The sequence below is a fragment of the Pseudophryne corroboree genome, chromosome 7 (genome assembly GCF_028390025.1).
Source record: "Pseudophryne corroboree isolate aPseCor3 chromosome 7, aPseCor3.hap2, whole genome shotgun sequence".
NCBI classification, from domain to species: Eukaryota; Metazoa; Chordata; class Amphibia; order Anura; family Myobatrachidae; genus Pseudophryne; species Pseudophryne corroboree.
The window spans coordinates 286,186,676-286,209,782 of record NC_086450.1 but is presented as its reverse complement, the minus strand read 5'-3'; the positions used below and the strand labels follow the sequence as shown (position 1 = coordinate 286,209,782).

The following is a 23,107-nucleotide window of genomic DNA, read 5'->3' as shown; positions in this document are numbered from 1 at the left end:
TATGAGACTGTTAGACAATTGCATAACTCCACAATTTCAAAAAGCACTAACATAGTGAAATAGCTATTTACCTATAGCATCACAGTCTGAATTTAATATATCCTGGGTTCGTGGATGTTAAATACGGCTGCTGGGCCCAACCTAGTGGAACAATATTTCTTATTCAAAATGTGCAAATCTCAGAACTCGACATACTATATGCATAAAATCAGTCCTTACCATGTGCTGGAGCCTGCCATGTAATCCCAGGAGACATGCTGTGGACAGCCTTGCCCCGGAAGCATATATACGCCCCCAAACCGGAAGTGCGTCCACAACGGAACACAAGCTACTAAGTCCACTCTGTGATTAAAATGTGCATTCACTGCATACACTCACCTCAGATAGGTGATTCCGAACAGACGCTGCTTTCTACCAGTCGCTAAAGCCCTCATGCTTTCACATTCGGCCGCGACTTGCGTTCCATTAACCGGAAGTGGAACGCGATGCGTTCCAAACCCTGGAAGTGAACGCAGTGTAATCCAAACCCCGGAAGTCAAGATAGTTAATTTCTCGTAGCTATGACAGCGCGTACTCACTGATGGAATCAACTAGGGGTAGCTAATAGATTCAGGCTCATCATATCCCCGCCCTGCCTTCTACCAATACCATTAGCTCATCTCTATGAAACAATTAGAAAAAACTCATCTGTATATAACAGCTCTACGGTACTCCGTTACAATAATGAGTGGGGTAAACAGGATAATCAACCTGGATGGCCTATATGGGACTTCGGCTAGAGATCTACAATATAATAAATGTTTTTAAATATAATAAGAAATTTTTAAATGAGTGTAATTATTTAAATTATTTAAATTCATGCCATCAGGGACCTGGGAGGGTGGGCTAACAGACATAATCAAAATACATAAAGACAATACACATATAAAACACAAATGACTACAGGAACACCCCATAGGGGTTGTTTTCATTTAGTCCTCTTGGGGACACCGTATCCAGGAGGCTGATCCAAAAGCATTCCCTCTGTTTCAGCCTCCTGGTCCGGTCTCCACCAGTAACACTCGGTGGCACCAAATCAATGATTTTACATTTGAGACTGGCAACCTGGTGTCGGGCTTCGATAAAATGACGAGCCACCGGCTTATCTGATTTACCACTATTTAATGCCACATGAATAGATGAGCGGTGATTCGCCATTCGATCCCTGAAATTGCGAGTAGTTAACCCAACGTAAAACAATCCGCATGGGCATTTGAGAATGTAGATAACGAAATCTAATCTACAATGTAAATGATATTTCAGTTTAATGGTAGAGCCAGTATGGGGATGGGAAAAAGTGGGCCCCACCATCATTGAGCAGCGATCATTGATCATTGATCATTGATCAGCAGTAGTGCAGCTCCCACAGGAAAAACAGCCCTCATAAACAGATTTATGAGGCTACAATAAAGAATAGTTGATATTACTAAAGAATCTGTACATTTGTGAGAGTGCGCCCGCCACCTTCGTGGACACCCATATATTCAGCGGACTTCGTTCTGTTGGGATAGCACCCACCCTGGAAGATTTGATGCGAGTACAGGACTTTCTTCGTATATCACATTGCTGGGGATTATTCTCCAGTTTCCTGATACCCATCTGTGCCAATTTGTATATATGTGAGAATTGACTATATATGGGCTAAGTTTTTGTTGTGTATGTTGTATGTTATATCTCAGCTTCTTGAGTTGAGACGGTGAAACGATCCAGTTTGTAAATCGATAGTAATATCCAAGAATCGATTGTATCCCCTCAGTATTACCTACTAGACGATGGGTTATTATCCTTGGCAGAACAGGGAACCATTTCATTCACTGATGAAGAGGTTGAAAAGCTACTCTTTGAAAAGATAGATTTTGAGTCTCTGCCTGCAGATACACCGGTCGATGTTTTCTATAAGCTTATTAAACAACGCCAAAAAGAGGTTGACCTAAAGCTCCACGGCCAATTTCTTTCAGAGTATCATCGACGACGGCAGATACCCAGAGGATTCCGCATCACCAACACACCTACATTAAGCAGGAGCAATCCTAAATTTTGTAGTCGGTGGTGCGGAATCCTCAATAAATGTTCCTTCGACCTCATGGCTCTAGTCATAGAGGAGGTCGGGTTCGAGTTAAAGAACATTAAGATTGAGATTGAGGCGACAAATATTACAGCAATACCAGTGCTGACAGAGGATAAATCTCAAAAATGGATTGATAAGCTACAAACACAGATCGATACTTATCACCGAGAGCTTATTTCTTTTAAACGTAAAAAATTAGCCGTTGTCACCAGTGATTATAAAAACCATTTGGTGTACAGATGGCTTTTGGGTAATACCCAAAATCCCAGTAACCAGATGGGTAGGTTTCCTAGGAGAAAACGAGCCCCCAGGTATACACGGGAGCTCGCTTCCTCTATCTCAACATCTGACACTGATCCTAATGAGGGCACTCAACAGAGACGTTTTTTGGACCAGGGCTCCGACTCTACAATGACGGCAGGAAACAAAAAAGGCAGTGTAGACCACATCCCAGACGAAGCTGGTACTCGAAGAAGAGGGAGACCAAAAAAGACGTAAATGTCGTCTTTAATTTATCTAGTATCCAACTTGACGAAGCTGACTTGTCACTTTTAGCTCATGGCTTGTCCTTCGTACCCACGTGCCACCACAACCGTTTTGAAAGCAGCATTGACCAATTTAAATTTGGTCGGCAATTGCGACTAAAAGAGTTTTTTTCAGATAAAATGAGTAAAAATACACCATCCCCCTTTAAAAAAAAGCTCAACATTTGATCCACCCACACAGAACGCCAGTCTTAAAACATTCTTGAGGGTAGTTCAGAGGGATACCAGTAATTTCTCCCCCCTAGACAATTTGATAATTTATCACAATCTGAAAGGAAATCTTTGACTAAATTGAGAGCAGATTCCAGTATTGTTATACGCCCTGCCGACAAGGGCGGGGCAGTGGTGGTCCAAGACTGGCAGGATTACGATCGAGAGATCATGCGCCAGCTAGCTGACCGGGAGAGCTATAAACAAGTCAACTCTAATCCTATACCGGATATTAAACGCTCCATAGACGAGTGTCTTAGAAGAGGGAGAAATAATGGTTGGTTTGATGATGAACTATTTTCATACCTATCAGTCGAACACCCTCGGTGTCCGATCCTATATACTTTACCGAAGGTTCATAAAACCCTGGTACAACCCCCTGGACGACCCATCATAGCGGCGGAAGGTTCTTTATTGCAACCGTTAGCCAAATTTGTGGATAGTATCCTCCAGCCAATAGTGGTCGAAAGCATGAGCTACATAAAAGACACAGGTGACTTCCTTCAACAATTGAAAAATGTTGATTGTAAGCACACATCGTGCCTTTTGGCCACAATGGATGTAAATTCATTGTACACGGTCATTCCACATGACAGTGGATTGGAAACTGTGCGAGCCGCACTGACGTCTCACCACACAAACATAGTACCAACAGAATGTATTATTGAACTCACTGAATTGGTTTTGCGTTCCAATAATTTTTTGTATAAAGACATGTACTTTATACAATTAGAGGGCACGGCGATGGGGTCCAATTTGGCCCCGTCGTATGCCAACTTATATATGACAAATTATGAAACTACCCAGATCTTTCCACAATATGGTCATCAAATTTTATTTTATCGTCGCTTTATCGATGATGTTTTTTTACTTTGGAACGGCACCGAGTCAGCGTTCCACACTATGGTCAACAATCTTAACCAGTTGGATAACCCTATAAAGTTTATCTCCAGTATTTCTGATTCTGAAATTAATTTTTTAGATGTACATATTAGCAAGGTTGGAGACACTTTTGTCACTTCTGTCTATAGAAAACCTACAGACAGAAATTTGACTCTTCATGCCACCAGTCACCATCCCCCTGCATTAAAGGAGAATTTACCAGTGTATCAATTTTTAAGAGTATTAAGAATTAACTCAGATAGAACTAACATTGAAATTCAACTCAAAGAGGTTCAAGCGCGTTTTTTGGAACGCGGGTATACACATAAGACCCTTTCACACTGTTTATCTAAAGCCCGTGATATCTTTGCAGGGACAAAACCTAAGAATAAGGATAGATTAGACAATCGTCTAGTCTTTGCTACACGGTATGATAACCACTCAGGGCACCTCAACAAGGTACTCAAGAAACACTGGCCAATTGTCAGTACCGACCCAGCATTACCATTTACACGCATGAATTCCCCTATGCTGGCGTACCGCAGAGGTCCGAACCTAAAGCAAATGCTCATGAGACCTGTATTATATCCCAATGCACCTATGTCCACTACCCAGTTGTTGCAACAAAAACCGGGCTGTTTTTCCTGTGGGAGCTGCACTACGTGTCGCTCAATGATGGTGGGGCCCACTTTTTCCCATCCCCATACTGGCTCTACCATTAAACTGAAATATCATTTACATTGTAGATTAGATTTCGTTATCTACATTCTCAAATGCCCATGCGGATTGTTTTACGTTGGGTTAACTACTCGCAATTTCAGGGATCGAATGGCGAATCACCGCTCATCTATTCATGTGGCATTAAATAGTGGTAAATCAGATAAGCCGGTGGCTCGTCATTTTATCGAAGCCCGACACCAGGTTGCCAGTCTCAAATGTAAAATCATTGATTGGGTGCCACCGAGTGTTACTGGTGGAGACCGGACCAGGAGGCTGAAACAGAGGGAATGCTTTTGGATCAGCCACCTGGATACGGTGTCCCCAAGAGGACTAAATGAAAACAACCCCTATGGGGTGTTCCTGTAGTCATTTGTGTTTTATATGTGTATTGTCTTTATGTATTTTGATTATGTCTGTTAGCCCACCCTCCCAGGTCCCTGATGGCATGAATTTAAATAATTTAAATAATTACACTCATTTAAAAATTTCTTATTATATTTAAAAACATTTATTATATTGTAGATCTCTAGCCGAAGTCCCATATAGGCCATCCAGGTTGATTATCCTGTTTACCCCACTCATTATTGTAACGGAGTACCGTAGAGCTGTTATATACAGATGAGTTTTTTCTAATTGTTTCATAGAGATGAGCTAATGGTATTGGTAGAAGGCAGGGCGGGGATATGATGAGCCTGAATCTATTAGCTACCCCTAGTTGATTCCATCAGTGAGTACGCGCTGTCATAGCTACGAGAAATTAACTATCTTGACTTCCGGGGTTTGGATTACACTGCGTTCACTTCCAGGGTTTGGAACGCATCGCGTTCCACTTCCGGTTAATGGAACGCAAGTCGCGGCCGAATGTGAAAGCATGAGGGCTTTAGCGACTGGTAGAAAGCAGCGTCTGTTCGGAATCACCTATCTGAGGTGAGTGTATGCAGTGAATGCACATTTTAATCACAGAGTGGACTTAGTAGCTTGTGTTCCGTTGTGGACGCACTTCCGGTTTGGGGGCGTATATATGCTTCCGGGGCAAGGCTGTCCACAGCATGTCTCCTGGGATTACATGACAGGCTCCAGCACATGGTAAGGACTGATTTTATGCATATAGTATGTCGAGTTCTGAGATTTGCACATTTTGAATAAGAAATATTGTTCCACTAGGTTGGGCCCAGCAGCCGTATTTAACATCCACGAACCCAGGATATATTAAATTCAGATTGTGATGCTATAGGTAAATAGCTATTTCACTATGTTACTGCTTTTTGAAATTGTGGAGTTATGCAATTGTCTAACAGTCTCATATTATGCATGCAGTTGCTATAGGATCACACATGTTGTTGGCAGTCCTCTGGCCCTGGATACTGTCCCTCTGTCTTTAAGCCTGCATGTAAGTGATCTCTGGTTTTCTTGAGAGTCTTTAAACACGTGTGGGTTACATGGTCTCATTAGGCACATTTAGGTGGATGATTATTACCTTTGCCGTAGGGACAGTGGTGGTCCCTGTGAACACTTTGGTGAAAAGTTGCACTTTGGTTGAAGGTGTTTATTAAATATTTTGATAATTATATTGATTTTACACTATAGGCACTATGTGAATGGGGCAATTAATGCCCTGTTTAGATAGATTTTCTGCCATTTTTAAGGGGCCTGGGAGGCTGAGTCTTTTCTCATTTGTATATTCTTTTTAGGCATTAATTAATGATTGCAAATCATGAAACAATGACATCGTACTGCCTTTCTTGAAAAAGATCCTGTGGAAGGATCGAAACGTCGATTTATGAGGCTACAATAAAGAATAGTTGATATTACTAAAGAATCTGTACATTTGTGAGAGTGCGCCCGCCACCTTCGTGGACACCCATATATTCAGCGGACTTCGTTCTGTTGGGATAGCACCCACCCTGGAAGATTTGATGCGAGTACAGGACTTTCTTCGTATATATATATATATATATATATATATATATATATATATATATATATATATATATATATATACACACATATATACACATATATATACACATATATACACAGGTTTAGTATCCCATATCCAAATATTCCGAAATACGGAATATTCTGAAATACGGAATTTTTTAAGTGAGAGTGAAATAGTGAAACCTTTGTTTTCTGATGGCTCAATGCACACAGACTTTGTTTAATACACCAAGTTATTAAAAATATTGCATTAAATGACCTTCAGGCTGTGTGTATTAGGTGTATATGAAACATAAATGAATTGTGTGCTTATACTTGGGTCCCATCGCCATGATATCTCATTATGGGATGCAATTATTCCAAAATATGGAATAATCCGATATCCAAAATACTCCTGGTCCCAAGCATTTTGGATAAGGGATACTCAACCTGTATATATATATAAATAATTACACACACATACACACAGCAGTGTAGAATGACACTCTAGGTTCAGTTATCCAACTGCCAGGGCACCCTCCAATTTATCCAAATATATGTCCATATATACAGACCAGGCGGCACTCCATCAGGAGAACACCGTTACCATTAGGGAGTATGTCCCTATATAAGGTATGTTTTATTTACACTGTCATGCCCTGACGAAAAGGCCGGAGGGCCTTGAAACGTTGGCTTCTGAACAATAAATTTGTCTTCACCTATGTTAGTCCGATATATAGCCTATATACAGGTTGGGTATCCCTTATCCAAAATGCTTGGGACCAGAGGTATTTTGGATATGGTATTTTTCCGTATTTTGGAATAATTGCATACCATAATGAGATATCATGGTGATGGGACCCAAGTCTAAGCACAGAATGCATTTATGTTTCAGATACACCTTATACACACAGCCTGAAGGTCATTTTAGCCAATATTTTTTATAACTTTGTGCATTAAACAAAGTGTGTGTACATTCACACAATTCATCTATGTTTCATATACACCTTATATACACAGCCTGAATGTCATTTAATACAATATTTTTAATAACTGTGTGTATTAAACACAGTTTGTGTACATTGAGCCATCAAAAAACAAAGGTTTCACTATCTTACGCTCACTCAAAAAAGTCCGTATTTCGGAATATTCCGTATTTCGGAATATTTGGATATGGGATACTCAACCTGTATATATATATATATATATATATATATATATATATATATATATATCTATCAATCAAAGAAAAGGCGGCACTCGGAGACTGTCATAAAATCTTGTAATGGTGCAAAAAGAAATCAACGTTTCGGGGACCAGTTCCCCTTCTTCAGGATAAGTGTAACCACAGCACTACAAACATTTAAATACTTAAAAGAAGTACTTACCCCCCACATCACACCCAATCACCTGGCGTCTCCCCTGGTCACGCCGCCGATCTCACCGCCCGCGCCACCGGGCGCGTCTGCCGCAGCCGGAAGTGACGTTGCGGGAGTATGCCGCGTTACCATGGAGACGCTGGCAATACATAATAGAAAAAGCATATGCAAACATCGTTTTAAAAAAATACTGTGCAAACTAGGAACTGGTTACATACTAGTGCAAATCTGTATTAAAGTGCTAATGTCAAATGTAAAAACAGTGTTTATACACATTTTATACCCGTGCAAAAAATATATAAATGACAAGTAAACATCCTACATACTAATACTAATATCCAGTGCAGCTACTGTCCGTCCTGATTCTGAACCGTGTCGACAATGTATGTATAAAGTATCTAGTATTACAACTTCTGGGGAATCTTTCTCAGGAACTCGTCCCTGACCATATATTAACCTACTCCTCCAATAGCCTCAATACTACAGGCAAATTGATCTAAAAGAATACACTGGCCTGCTGCATCATGTAATCCGTCCATCTAACTCCTCCTCGCCTGTCAGTGCTGTAAAACTATTGAGGTGTATTCAATCCTGGACTCCACAACTAGCACACTAAGGACCTCATACCCCTCGCCACTAAGGAGAATTAAAGAAAATTAATGAGCCCTAAATTCTCATTGAAACCCCCCGGTTTCAGGGTTTGCAGTCTATGAATCCACATGGATTCTAACTGCAAAAGTTTTTAACCCCTATTCCCTCCCCGAGGGGATTCTGGCACATGATCAATGATCCGATGTTTAAATGTCGCCATGTTATGTCTGAACTCCACAAAATGTTTAGCCACCGGCTGTTCACCACTGCCCGCCGCCAAAGCATTCCTGATAGCTTGTCTGTGCTGAGCCATTCGCACTTTGAACTGGCACTCAGTCTTCCCTATATAATACCGGCCACATGGGCACATGATGGCATATATAACAAACCTGGTGCTACAAGTTAAGGGCCACCTGATCTTGAAACTTTTTCCTGAGAAGGGGTGGGAAATACTATCACCTGGGGACATGTGTGCACACGTCGTGCAGCCCGTGCATTTATAGCACCCATTTTTTCTACTTAAAAAATGGTGGGTGGGGGCCACTTTTAACTTAGCCATGTCAGTTTTGACAAGGATGTCTTTGATACTACGCCCTTTAGTGTAACTCGGCATAATCCGTTTATTCTTGAAGACTGCTAGCTCAGGGTCCGATGTGACTACGGGCCAGAGCCTTCGCAGTCTGTACTTAACCTGTCCGCTATTGACATCGTATGCACTCACCCACGGAATACAGCTGGAGGTATCCTTAGGTGGTACTGATTGGAGGGTGTCTTCTCTTCTCAAGGCTGTAGCCTTTTTACGGGCCTTGCGTAACAATTTTGGGGGAAAGCACCTGTCCCGAAGTCTGCCCTCCATTTCATCCAGTTGTTTGTCCCTGACCTCCACATTTGTATTGGACCTGCATACCCGCAGAAATTGTGAGTATGGCAGGCCTCTAATAGTGGAGGTCGGGTGAAAGCTGTCATACCGCAACACTGTGTTGCGGTCAGTGGGTTTTTTATATAAGCATGTCTCAATCCTGCCTTCGTGTAATTTGATAAGAATATCTAAGTAACACATTTCATGTTGGCTCAAACTCATCGTAAATTTGACGGGGCTATCTGATGCATTGTGACTGTCAATTAGGGATATTAAATCATGCACTTCACCTCGCCAAAAGATCAGTACATCATCTATATATCGGTAATAGATGAACAAACGACTTGTTGTTATTGCGTCAGCCAAAAACAATTGACGTTCCACCTCCCACATAAAGGCATTGGCGAACGAGGGTGCCACGGAAGATCCCATGGCACACCCCGTTCGCTGTTTATAAAATTGTCCGTCAAAAATGAAGAAATTGTGCGATAAGGTGAACTGTAATAACTCCATGAAAAAATCTATATCCGGCCCAGTGTACAATGCATTACCTGTAATTAAACGTCTTACTGCATTCAAACCCTGTTGGTGTGGTATGCAAGTATATAGGCTAGTAACGTCGATGGTAACCAACGTTGTGTCGGCCGGTACCTGTTCAATGGAGTGAAATTTTCTTAATAATGTGCTGGAATCTTTCAGATGTGTGCTCGTTCCCTGTATACAGGGTTGCAAATAGCAATCCAGGTAGATAGCCACAGGTTCACACAGAGACCCCCTGGCAGAAATGATGGGTCTGCCCGGAGGCCTCTGTGCGTCTTTGTGGATCTTAGGGATCGTATAAAAGATGGGCGTTACTGGGAAATCAGGACACAACCTTACATACACATCAGCAGTGATAATACCCTCAGACTTGGCTTGCTCTAAAAGCTGGATTAATTCAGCCTTAAACGTCTGTGAAGGGTCTTTTGCTAACTTGCAATAGGTGTTAACATCACTAAGTAATCTCAAACACTCATTAGTATAGTCTGTGGTATTTTGGACCACTACGGAGCCGCCCTTATCCGCTCTGCGGATCACTATGTCCTTTCTTTCACTCAATGCCTTCAAAGCCCCTCTTTCTTCATGCTGTAAATTGTGAAATTTACGTGCCCCACTCTTCTTATCAGGAATTTCCAGCATTCTGTGAAACGTTTTTAATGATGCATTGTGAGTGATCGGGTCAAACCGTGACTTGGGGCCCAATTGTGCTATTCTCTGTGGTAGCGGAGCCTTCGTTTGTTGCGGGGGTTGTTTACTGTAATATTCCTTTAATTTTAAAGTGCGGTGCAGTTTGTAAAAATTAACTTTCTGATTAAATTCATTTCCAAAGTTCGTCGGAACATAAGACAGGCCCTTGTTGGAGTACTCTCACCTCGGCTGGTGTCAATGGTGTTGCACAAAGAACCAGCTTTTAATGAAAGCATTGCTACAACAAATGATGAAGCTTTCAAAACGCTACTACGGCTTAAAAAGCGGGAACTTGATTTCCAATACCATGGACGGACGTTATCGGACTACTACCGAGCCAAGCAATTACCACGAGGTTTTAGGGTGCACAATGTGCCCACTATTGGGCGGTATAGTATGGAGTTCTGTAAGAAGTGGGTGTCGGTGCTAAACAAGTGCTCAATGGACTTAATACTGCTGGTAGTAGAAGAGTCCACCAAAGAGTGTGAGAAGACTAAGGAGCAGATCACAAGTTTTGAGCAGGAACACGTTGAGCTTTTGGCGTCCACGGAGTCCAAACAGTGGATGGACAAATTAAAAGAACAAGTAGATACATACAGGACCAATCTGATTAAATTTAAGAAGGAGAAGCTCTGCAAAGTGCAGATGGACTATGCGCACCACAGGGTGTACCCATGGTTGGGCAACTCTTCTAATACTAACACCAGACCCAGGGCCTTTGTGGGCAGGAGGGATAGGAGAGGCATGGTCCCTAATATCACCTCAGCCAGTGACTCTGACGACACACACGGGTCAGCGTCGGTTTCTTCTCAACGTGAGACCCCTTTAGAGCCAAGAACCCGTGCTGGGTTGGCCGCACGGGGACGAAACGATTCCACACGAGGCGAGGGGGACAAAACAAGCGGCAAAAGCAGACCGAAAGCACCAAAAACGAAGAAACGGTAATCTTTAACCTTTCTCCAACACCATTGACACCAGCCGAGGTGAGAGTACTCAACAAGGGCCTGTCTTATGTTCCGACGAACTTTGGAAATGAATTTAATCAGAAAGTTAATTTTTACAAACTGCACCGCACTTTAAAATTAAAGGAATATTACAGTAAACAACCCCCGCAACAAGCAAAGGCTCCGCTACCACAGAGAATAGCACAATTGGGCCCCAAGTCACGGTTTGACCCGATCACTCACAATGCATCATTAAAAACGTTTCACAGAATGCTGGAAATTCCTGATAAGAAGAGTGGGGCACGTAAATTTCACAATTTACAGCATGAAGAAAGAGGGGCTTTGAAGGCATTGAGTGAAAGAAAGGACATAGTGATCCGCAGAGCGGATAAGGGCGGCTCCGTAGTGGTCCAAAATACCACAGACTATACTAATGAGTGTTTGAGATTACTTAGTGATGTTAACACCTATTGCAAGTTAGCAAAAGACCCTTCACAGACGTTTAAGGCTGAATTAATCCAGCTTTTAGAGCAAGCCAAGTCTGAGGGTATTATCACTGCTGATGTGTATGTAAGGTTGTGTCCTGATTTCCCAGTAACGCCCATCTTTCATACGATCCCTAAGATCCACAAAGACGCACAGAGGCCTCCGGGCAGACCCATCATTTCTGCCAGGGGGTCTCTGTGTGAACCTGTGGCTATCTACCTGGATTGCTATTTGCAACCCTGTATACAGGGAACGAGCACACATCTGAAAGATTCCAGCACATTATTAAGAAAATTTCAAAGTGCGAATGGCTCAGCACAGACAAGCTATCAGGAATGCTTTGGCGGCGGGCAGTGGTGAACAGCCGGTGGCTAAACATTTTGTGGAGTTCAGACATAGCATGGCGACATTTAAACATCGGATCATTGATCATGTGCCAGAATCCCCCCGGGGAGGGAATAGGGGTAAAAAACTTTTGCAGTTAGAATCCATGTGGATTCATAGACTGCAAACCCTGAAACCGGGGGGGTTTCAATGAGAATTTAGGGCTCATTAATTTTCTTTAATTCTCCTTAGTGGCGAGGGGTATGAGGTCCTTAGTGTGCTAGTTGCGGAGTCCAGGATTGAATACACCTCAATAGTTTTACAGCACTGACAGGCGAGGAGGAGTTAGATGGACGGATTACATGATGCAGCAGGCCAGTGTATTCTTTTAGATCAATTTGCCTGTAGTATTGAGGCTATTGGAGGAGTAGGTTAATATATGGTCAGGGACGAGTTCCTGAGAAAGATTCCCCAGAAGTTGTAATACTAGATACCTTATACATACATTGTCGACACGGTTCAGAATCAGGACGGACAGTAGCTGCACTGGATATTAGTATTAGTATGTAGGATGCTTACTTGTCATTTATATATTTTTTGCACGGGTATAAAATGTGTATAAACACTGTTTTTACATTTGACATTAGCACTTTAATACAGATTTGCACTAGTATGTAACCAGTTCCTAGTTTGCACAGTATTTTTTTAAAACGATGTTTGCATATGCTTTTTCTATTATGTATTGCCAGCGTCTCCATGGTAACGCGGCATACTCCCGCAACGTCACTTCCGGCTGCGGCAGACGCGCCCGGCGGCGCCGGGCGGTGAGATCGGCGGCGTGACCAGGGGAGACGCCAGGTGATTGGGTGTGATGTGGGGGGTAAGTACTTCTTTTAAGTATTTAAATGTTTGTAGTGCTGTGGTTACACTTATCCTGAAGAAGGGGAACTGGTCCCCGAAACGTTGATTTCTTTTTGCACCATTACAAGATTTTATGACAGTCTCCGAGTGCCGCCTTTTCTTTGATTGAAATATTTTGGGGGGCCTCACCAAAGCCCTCCACGGAGGAAGGCACCGAAGCAGGACATATCCCCCAGTGGATACTGGGAGTGCCGGGGCAGTAAGGTACAATATATATATATATATATATATATATATATATATATATATATATATATATATATATATATATATATATATATATATGTGTGTGAACAGTGGTGCAAATAGCGCTGCTACCAATAAAACAAGACTACTAAAAGGTAAGTAGAATGATAAATCCCGTTTACAGTTCAAAAACACATCCCCTAATTCTGGGGGGCTGCTAAGCAGGTTCTCTTGTGTGGACTCTACTTCCAAAGTCCTGTTGAATAAAAATGTGAAAGGGTGGTAGAACCCGGCGCCTTCAGTGTTGTGTGGTTTCCAAGTGAAGCTAGAACAATATTAAGCTTACCGCATCTCAAATGTGTTCAAGCCTGTAGAATGGGTGTAACTTCTCCTGGTCGCGATCTTCTTACTTCCCCGGTTGCTCCGTGGGTGGACCGTGAGGAGATTTAGAAAACCACAATAGTGTAATATTGCAAAACAACAATACAGGTGTGCTGGTATAGAAAACGTTTTTTCAAATGTGATGAATAGTGAAAAAGTAATAATTCACCCAGTGTCAATTTCTACCTTAGGTTGTGGATACACTACTGTGTTTATGAAATTGACACTGGGTGAATTATTATTTTTTCACTATTCATCACATTTGAAAAAACGTTTTCTATACCAGCACACCTGTCACTGTTGTTTTGCAATATTACACTATTGTGGTTTTCTAAATCTCCTCACGGTCCACCCACGGAGCAACCGGGGAAGTAAGAAGATTGCGACCAGGAGAAGTTACACCCATTCTACAGGCTTGAACACACTTGAGATGCGGTACGCTTAATATTGTTCTAGCTTCACTTGGAAACCACACAACACAGAAGGCGCCAGGTTCTACCACCCTTTCACATATATATATTATATATATTATATATACACTGCTCAAAAAAATAAAGGGAACACTAAAATAACACATCCTAGATCTGAATGAATGAAATATTCTTATTAAATACTTTGTTATTTACATAGTTGAATGTGCTGACAACAAAATCACACAAAAATTATCAATGGAAATCAAATTTATTAACCCATGGAGGTCTGAATTTGGAGTCACCATCAAAATTAAAGTGGAAAAACACACTACAGGCTGATCCAACTTTGATGTAATGTCCTTAAAACAAGTCAAAATGAGGCTCAGTAGTGTCTGTGGCCTCCTCGTGCCTGTATGACCTCCCTACAACGCCTGGGCATGCTCCTGATGAGGTGGCGGATGGTCTCCTGAGGGATCTCCTCCCAGACCTAGACTAAAGCATCCGCCAACTCCTGGACAGTCTGTGGTGCAACGTGGCATTGGTGGATGGAGCAAGTTATGATGTCCCAGATGTGCTCAATTGGATTCAGGTCTGGGGAACGGGTGGGCCAGTCCATAGCATCAATGCCTTCGTCTTGCAGGAACTGCTGACACATTCCAGCCACATGAGGTCTAGCATTGTCTTGCATTAGGAGGAACCCAGGGCCAACCGCACCAGCATATGGTCTCACAAGGGGTCTGAGGATCTCATCTCGGTACCTAATGGCAGTCAGGCTACCTCTGGCGAGCACATGGAGGGCTGTGCGGCCCCCCAAAGAAATGCCACCCCACACCATTACTGACTCACTGCCAAACCGGTCATGCTGGAGGATGTTGCAGGCAGCAGAATGTTCTCCTTGATGTCTCCAGACTCTGTCACATGTGCTCAGTGAGAACCTGCTTTCATCTGTGAAGAGCACAGGGCGCCAGTGGCGAATTTGTCAATCTTGGTGTTCTCTGGCAAATGCCAAACGTCCTGCACGGTGTTGGGCTGTAAGCACAACCCCCACCTGTGGGCGTCAGGCTCTCATACCACCCTCATGGAGTCTGTTTCTGATCGTTTGAGTAGACAAATGCACATTTGTGGCTTGCTGGAGGTCATTTTGCAGGGCTCTGGCAGTGCTCCTCCTGTTCCTCCTTGCACAAAGGCGGAGGTAGCGGTCCTGCTGCTGGGTTGTTGCCCTCCTACGGCCTCCTCCACGTCTCCTGATGTACTGGTCTGTCTCCTGGTAGCGCCTCCATGCTCTGGACACTACGCTGACAGACACAGCAAACATTCTTGCCACAGCTCGCATTGATGTGCCATCCTGGATGAGCTGCACTACCTGAGCCACTTGTGTGGGTTGAAGGGAGGTCATACAGGCACGTGGAGGCCACACACACACTACTGAGCCTCATTTTGACTTGTTTTAAGGACATTACATCAAAGTTGGATCAGCCTGTAGTGTGTTTTTTTTTCCACTTTAATTTTGAGTGTGACTCCAAATCCAGGCCTCCATGGGTTAATAAATTTGATTTCCATTGATAATTATTGTGTGATTTTGTTGTCAGCACATTCAACTATGTAAAGAACAAAGTATTTAAAAAGAATATTTCATTCATTCAGATCTAGGATGTGTTATTTTAGTGTTCCCTTTATTTTTTTGAGCAGTGTATATATATATACATACATACATACATACATACATACACACACACACACACAGAGTATGAAAATGGTGGCACTCACAGACTCTTAGTCACCCAGAATATGAAGTCCCACAGGCTTCTTCAATATTTTCCTTTTGTAATAACATTTGTCAGGGATACCCTGACGAAGATTATTATAAAGCGAAACGTTGGACTCGCCTGCTAGCGCCTGTGGGTCTTCATTTCTGGGTGATGAAGAGTATGTGAGTGCCACCATTTCCATACTGCATATTGCATTACTGTCGGAAGGCACCGCAGCAGGTTACAGAGTTTATACTACCTCAGTCCCCGCCCCCTTATACTTGGTCCCACCCCCTCTTTGGAAACCCCCCTTCACATATCCTGCGTTTGCCCCTGTGAGCACGTAATAAACAATAATTTGACAAATTCTCGACTCATTACATTTCCCCATTAATCTATGCAAGGAGCATACATAGTGAATGCAAATATTGACAGGTAGGTCTCAAAAAGACACCAGATCGCTCAGTACGCGCTCTGACCAAACGGCAGCACTGTCCTGTGCCTTCAATCAGTTTCATTCTCCAAAGACAGAGGAAGGGGAGGAGACCATGGAGAGCGCCTTCTCCCTGAGCTTAGCACAGGATCTGGATCATCATTACTGGGGAAAGCAGTGGTGTCCCGTCGTTTATCTACAGGCGGCAGAGAACAGTGCCTGAGAAGGAAGTCTTTTGCAGAAATCATGCTCGAGGAAGATGCCAGTGGGTAGGTAGTGGGACAGGATGAGGCTGCCATGGGCAGGAAGAGTACAGGGGCACCCTTCCTTCCCGTTACGGTACAGTTTCTGAAGGACCAGGACCACCCCCTTCATCCCCTCTACACTGCCTCCTTTCCCTCTATATTCTAAATTGATCCCTCCCATTCCAGGGACTAAGCACAGTTTCCTTCTTACCTTCTACACAGCCGACTTTCTTCCCCTCCACCCAGTCACCCTCAATTCTAATATTCTCTTTCCAGTCCACAGCTTCAGATCAGACCCCTCCGTCCACTGCACCCAGCGTGCTCCCTCATTCTACCCAGTTAGAGCTCCATAGGACAGAGGAGATGTTCCCAATGTTATTGTGTAGTGTACTGTAGTGATTTAGTGCAGCAAATAGGGAGGGGGATGCAGTGATGTAATGCAGTGCATGGGGGGGGGGGGGGGATGTATTGATGCAGTGCAGCAAATAGTTGGGATGTAGTACAGTGATATCATGCGGCGTACAGGTTGATGTAGTGCAGTTATGTAGGGCAATGTAGTATAGTGATGTAGTGCAGTGCATAGAGGGAATGTAGTGTAGTGATGCAGTGTAGCATGAAAGGAGGATGTAGTAATGCAGTGCAGCGAATAGAGGTGATACAGAGCAGTGATGTAGTGCGGCGTATAGGGGATGAAGGCCCGTTATGAAGTGCTGGGAAGTAGTGTAGCATATAAGGAGACAGTAGTGCAGTGATGTAGTATGTAATGTAGTGTTCACGCTAGGCAGTTTTAGCAGGGCGCCGCGCCCTGTCCGATTTTTTAAGGGCAAAACCTGCCCTGCCCGTTCTGCGGCTCCCTGCTAAAACTGCCGCCCGCTTCCTGCCCTCACAGCGTGTAAAGATGCCGCGCGCATGCGCGCGGCATCCATTCACGCTGAGAGAGCGCTTGGGGGAAGCGTGACGACGCCGCCGCCCGCGTCCCCTTTTATTACCCGCGATGACCCCGCCCCCTATTTTGCATGGCCGCGCCCCCCTTTTCGACGCGCGCGGGCGCTAGTGCCCCTCTAGAACCGGCGCCCTGCCCGGCCCGGATACTAGAGTGAACACTATAATGTAATACAACATATAGGGGGGATGTACTGCAGTGATGTTGTGTAGTGGGGAACAAGCAATATAATAGTTTTCACGCTAAGTTGTTTTAAAACAGCCTGCCTGCTTTGTGCTGCCGACTCGAGAATAGATGCTGTGTGCATCTGCATGGAATCTATTCACATAAAAGGGAGAGCTTGGGGGAAGCCCAGCACCTCTCAGTGACACCACAGCTCGGGCACACCCCCATTAGTGACATCGAGGGGGCCGGACCGCCCCTAATAGTGACAACTGTGGGGTGGCACCCCTTTTCAGGCGCACGTGAACACATTGCTCCCGCAACCACTGCACCCTATCCGCATAGAATCCTAGCGAGACCACTATATATAATGTGCCACTGTCCAATGCGGACAGACGGCACTCACCAGTCTCTTCCAACTCTTCAAAAAATTTAAATTTGTGACATCAGTAAAAAACTTGACATAACATATTTCCAGCTTGCCGACATTTCAATTCTCATACAAATCTTTTTCAAAGCAGCAGCATAGTCATCGGTACAACGTTATACAGGCAACTGTAGAAACAGCATAATCTCCTAGGTCCCTCTACATATATACTAAGATGTACTAAGCCTGAAAAGTGATAAATATCACAGTGATAAAGTACCAGCCAATCGGCTCCTAACTGTCATGTTACAGGCTTTGTTTGAAAAATGACAGTTAGGAGCCGATTGGCTGGTACTTTATCACTGTGATATTTATCACTTTTCAGGCTTAGTACATCTGGCCCATAGTATGTAGATTAAGTGCCAACAGGAAGCAGGGCCTCAGCCCGCCTCCTGAGGCCAGAAATTACTTCATCAAAATAATAACAACTGGACATAATAACCAGACTTGGCTACAATACAAAAAAAAAATGGTCTAATCACACTACGAATATCTAAGTATCCTATCATGTAATCAAGGTTCTGCACAATTTATGAACACAACAAGATCACTCAGACCCACACTGCACCCACCTCCTCCTGAACAGCCCCCAATATACACTTTTGAAAACATTCAAGTCACAGACGGGGTTACTGCCAAAACCATTCTAACCGATTATAAAATAGGTGTTCAGATGGGGTATGTGCAGGGCATCTCTTATGGTGGTACCTGTAGATGGATGCATGCTGGCTCCCCCGACTGCAGCAGGACCGCTAGCAGTCAGTGTGGGACCATTCTGCTACGTGCACAGACTCAGTCACACAGATGTACTGTACAAGTGCCGCACACCAAATTAACCAGCACAGTCTTCAGGTAAATCCTAGCTGCTTCACATTATGATTTTTTTTTTTTTTTCGGTAATGGAATTTCCTTTATTGTTGAACATTTCTAATTTTACCATACCATGGAGACAATAGGAAAATCACCAAGAAAATGACTGCCACTCCATTTTCTCGTAGATCTGCGCATACACAATAAACCCTGGGACAGTGCTAGGGTCTCCCAGTGATCCTGGTGCCTAGAGTCTATTGCTCTGCTAGGTAAAGAGAAGGGGGACTGGTACACTGAGTCCTCTCTTTATGCGCCCCTGGAGTAAAGAATTATCTACGGATGTTATTTCCATTGTATTTATCCTGATATTGAGATATTATGTGATCATTTAATCAATCACCTATATTCCCATTGCTTTAAACGCAAATGAATGAAAGCCTGTTGATAATATTGTTTTCTTTCAATGAAGCCTGATAGTTTAAAGATCCCTAATGAGGTACTAGATCGCAAAATTATTTTTCTCAATTAGCAAAAAAAGAACACTTCAGCTGATTAATAATCCAACATCTTGTACCTGTGTTTACTTTTACGTGTTATGCTTTATGTCCATATTTTCATGGAATTGCCTGTATGCACACCATCAGGTTTGTGTACGTCTCCGAATTAGGGACCCTATTCAGATTCAGGACCCTATTCTGTTATTTAGCAGAATCTGCTGTTTCTGTTGCATGCTGGTGGACATAAACAGAAACAGTTGCAGATATAGCCACCAGCATGCAACAGAACAGAAAAGCAGAATAGGGTCCCTAATTCGGCCGCCCAGCATGCTAATTGGTGGGCAGCGATGCTGTTGCAAAACAATTGCAAACGCATCGCTGAGTCCAGAATTATTGATGACCCCTTCCCCCCTTGTGAGTCATAGTGTGATTGCATCCTTCAGGGACTGTGAGTGTGAACGCATGCGCTTTGCATCCGTGGTGAAGCTCGTCACCTCAAACAAAGTGTAGTGAGCGCATCGAGCCAGCAAGGGGTCTCGCTGCGCTCACCACCGGGATTCCAGCATCGGCCTCCTGACCGCCGGTATTACATACCAGTCCCGTACCAAAATATGTCAAGCCAAGCTGGTTTCAAATCTCTGCAACCACATATAACCAACCATTTGATTTACAACGCATCTGTTGCTGGTCACATCAGGTACCTGCAACTCTGCATAAGCAACAGTATACCTTTAACATGTAGGGGGGGTATTTATCATAGATCGGAAAAAGATACAATTGTGAGAGATAAAGTACCAGCCAATCATACTCCTTTCACCCTGTACTTTGCGGATCAACACGAGTCCTTTTTCTATGTAAAAGGGTCAACACGGGTCAAAATTCCTGGGACTGTGACACTAGTTTTTACCAGGGTCAAGACCTGACAATTGCGACCTGTGTTCAGCATATGACATAGGAGAAATACCCAGGTTGATCGTCAAATTACCAGGTAGAACTGCTTCCCCTGGTAAATTGCTTTTCTGTGTGAAAGGGAGGCCTGGCTGAGACTGGTAAAAGAATCCGGCCTTCCGATGCCAGGTAAAGGTTGGGCTTTACAGGTTTTTCTGTGTGAAAGTGGCATCAGATGCTGCCTTATATTTTACAGGCTGTGTTTGAAAAATTGCAGGAGCTGATTGGTTGTTACTTTATCACTCACAATTGTATCTCTCTACAAGCTTTGATAAATACTAGTCTTTGTAACACATATCAGTGAGCCAAATGATCATATATCAGCTCTTCATCGCTCTCTTTAGGCACACAAGGAGATGTTAGCATGATAAATAAACAATCAATCACATAAACAGGCTTATTGTATATGCTTAACAACAATCGAATCAATTTCAAGTAGAATCCTCTAATGTGACCAGTTTTAGGAAAAGACTTGCTGGGAGGGGGTGTAGTAGGGTATGCCGGCGGTCGGGCTCCCGGCGACCAGCATAACGGCGCCGGGAGCCCGACCGCCGGCTTACTGACAGTGTGGGGAGCGCAAATGAGCCCCTTGCGGGCTCGCTGCGCTCGCCACACTGCGGGCACGGTGGCGCGCTACGCTATTTTATTCTACCTCCAGGGGGGGTCGTGGACCCCCACGAGGGAGAATAAGTGTCGGTATGCCGGCTGTCGGGATTCCGGCGCCGGTATACTGTGCGCCGGGATCCCGACAGCCGGCATACTGAAGACCACCCACTGGGAGGTAATCAATTTGCTGGCTGTTAGGATCCCGGCAGTCAGGATACCGATGCCGGAATCCCAACCGCTGGCCGGAATTCCCACTTGGGTGGTGGTCTGCGCCTGCGCCGCCCCCAGGGGGCGAATAAATGAATGTGGCGCACGGCGAGGGCAGCGAGCCCGCGAGGGGACACACTGCGCTCATCGGTCCGCTGACCGCCGGGATCCAGACAGCCGAGATAGTATACTGATTCCGACTTGCTATGTGGTTTGTCGCATGTGTCCCATGTATAACACACTATAAACAATCATTCTTGCACAGGATGGGTTTGGAATATTAGGCCGACAATCACCACGTTGACATTCATATTGAGAACGTCGACATTGTGAAAATGTCAATATATTCAGCATACCAACACCAATTTATTGTCAATATGGTCACAATGTCAACAACTATCCATTTTTAATGTAACCCTAACATCAACATTTTCACTATGTTGCCATTTCATGTGTAAACATCATAATATTCAATATACTGGCGTCAACATTACGCTTGCTGACAAGGGAGTGCATGCCCACAAGAATAACAACAGTGGCAGGAAGAGCCAATCAGTGCACTCCTGCTCCCCACCAGCAGTGTCAGCGAGGCCAATGCAACCATGCCATAAACAGGCAAGCTGCAGGCTGCAGTGTGCAACCACCACGTTTTCACTCTGTCTTGTTGACATAATCTGTTAGAAGGCAAAGGGAGGGCCAGGCAGGCGCCATACACCAAAACTACTGCAAACGCAGCCAGTGCCGCAAACTGACAGCTCCCTAACATGTATTACCCAGGGCAATAACAGAATCACTATCAAAAACGTTTCCAACTTAAAAGTTTCCTGCCGGAAAGTGACTAACACGTGTACTCGGCTCTCAGCGGGGACTGCTCCCCCCAGTGCCCGAGTTCCTTCACCTCTTCCCGGCCACACCAGACCCAAATGCCTCCCCTTCAAATAATCCCTTAGGCCTCCAATCCCCATCCAACTCACTGCCTGGAAAGCTGCAATGGGGGAGCCCCCCGCCGCTGGAAGGCCCCGTCCACAAACACACCGTTCTTGCCCAGGCAGCGCAGGTAGAAGTGCGGCTCCACGAAGCTGAGCTGGAGGTGTCGGCGGGATATGAAGCTGGAGCGCCCCATGTTTACATCCACTGATCCCTGGCTGGAGTCACGGCCAACGATGACTGACGATGTCCGCATGAGGAATTCAAAGTCTCGTCCCTCCAAGCGGGCCAGAGCTGGGACCTCACGTACCGGAGAGCCAAGGTCAGGAAAGGTCCGAGCCGGCTGCAGCGGGCTGCATGGCGCAGAGCGTAGCGCTAGCAAGGCCAATACCCCCGAGTCTTCTCCGGGCTCCATGGCGGTTGCGGCGCGTTGCCAGCTAGGATTGTTTTGGTTGTTGAAAGTGAGTGAGTGCAGGCGGGTAGACGGGCGGAGCAGAGCGAGATGGACGGGTCACAGGAGGAGGGGGTGTGGGCCAGGACAAAGCTCAGGTACATGACTGGCTGCTGCTGGGCACATAGCATTATCCCTACATGTCACTTTGCTCTGTACTTTATGCAGTTACATTGTTGCTACAGTTGAACTAGTCTGAAGTATCCTGTAATAAAAGCATGTGAAATTAAAGTATGCGGTATATTAAAGGCTATATTTTTTTTAAAGATAATATTAATTTTTTTGTCTAACCACAGTTTTTTTATTTATTTATTTATTTATTCCCTACCACTCATGCCCTTTTAACACCTAACATAACCTGGGTTATTGCTTGGGCATCACGGGTCCAGGTTTGGTGTGAAAGGGTCTACCCGAGTTGTGTTACCTGGGAATATGACCCTGGTACCGACCCAGGTAGCCTGTGGTGTGAACGGTGTGACCCAGATTGAGTCACGCTAATACCCATTTCACACTGCAAACCCAGGTCCGACCCGGTATTTTGAATTCAAAATACCGGGTCCCACCCGGGTCGGACACACAGTGGCGCAAGTTCGTCCCAGTTGCCCGGA

General features: G+C 44.4%; 1 protein-coding gene across 2 annotated transcripts in view; it reads right to left on the bottom strand.

Annotated features, from left to right (window-relative positions):
• Positions 1-22,623, bottom strand: part of FOXK1 (forkhead box K1) — a 288,084-nt gene extending 265,461 nt beyond the window's left edge. Inside the window, exon 1 of one of the 2 annotated variants that reach the window (XM_063934189.1) lies at positions 22,096-22,623. In XM_063934189.1, the coding sequence (XP_063790259.1) occupies positions 22,096-22,463 (368 nt within the window). In that variant the 5' untranslated portion in view covers positions 22,464-22,623. The remainder of the gene's footprint in view (positions 1-22,095) is intronic. The other variant, XM_063934188.1, reaches the window with a different exon arrangement.
• Positions 22,624-23,107: the final 484 nt, after the last annotated feature.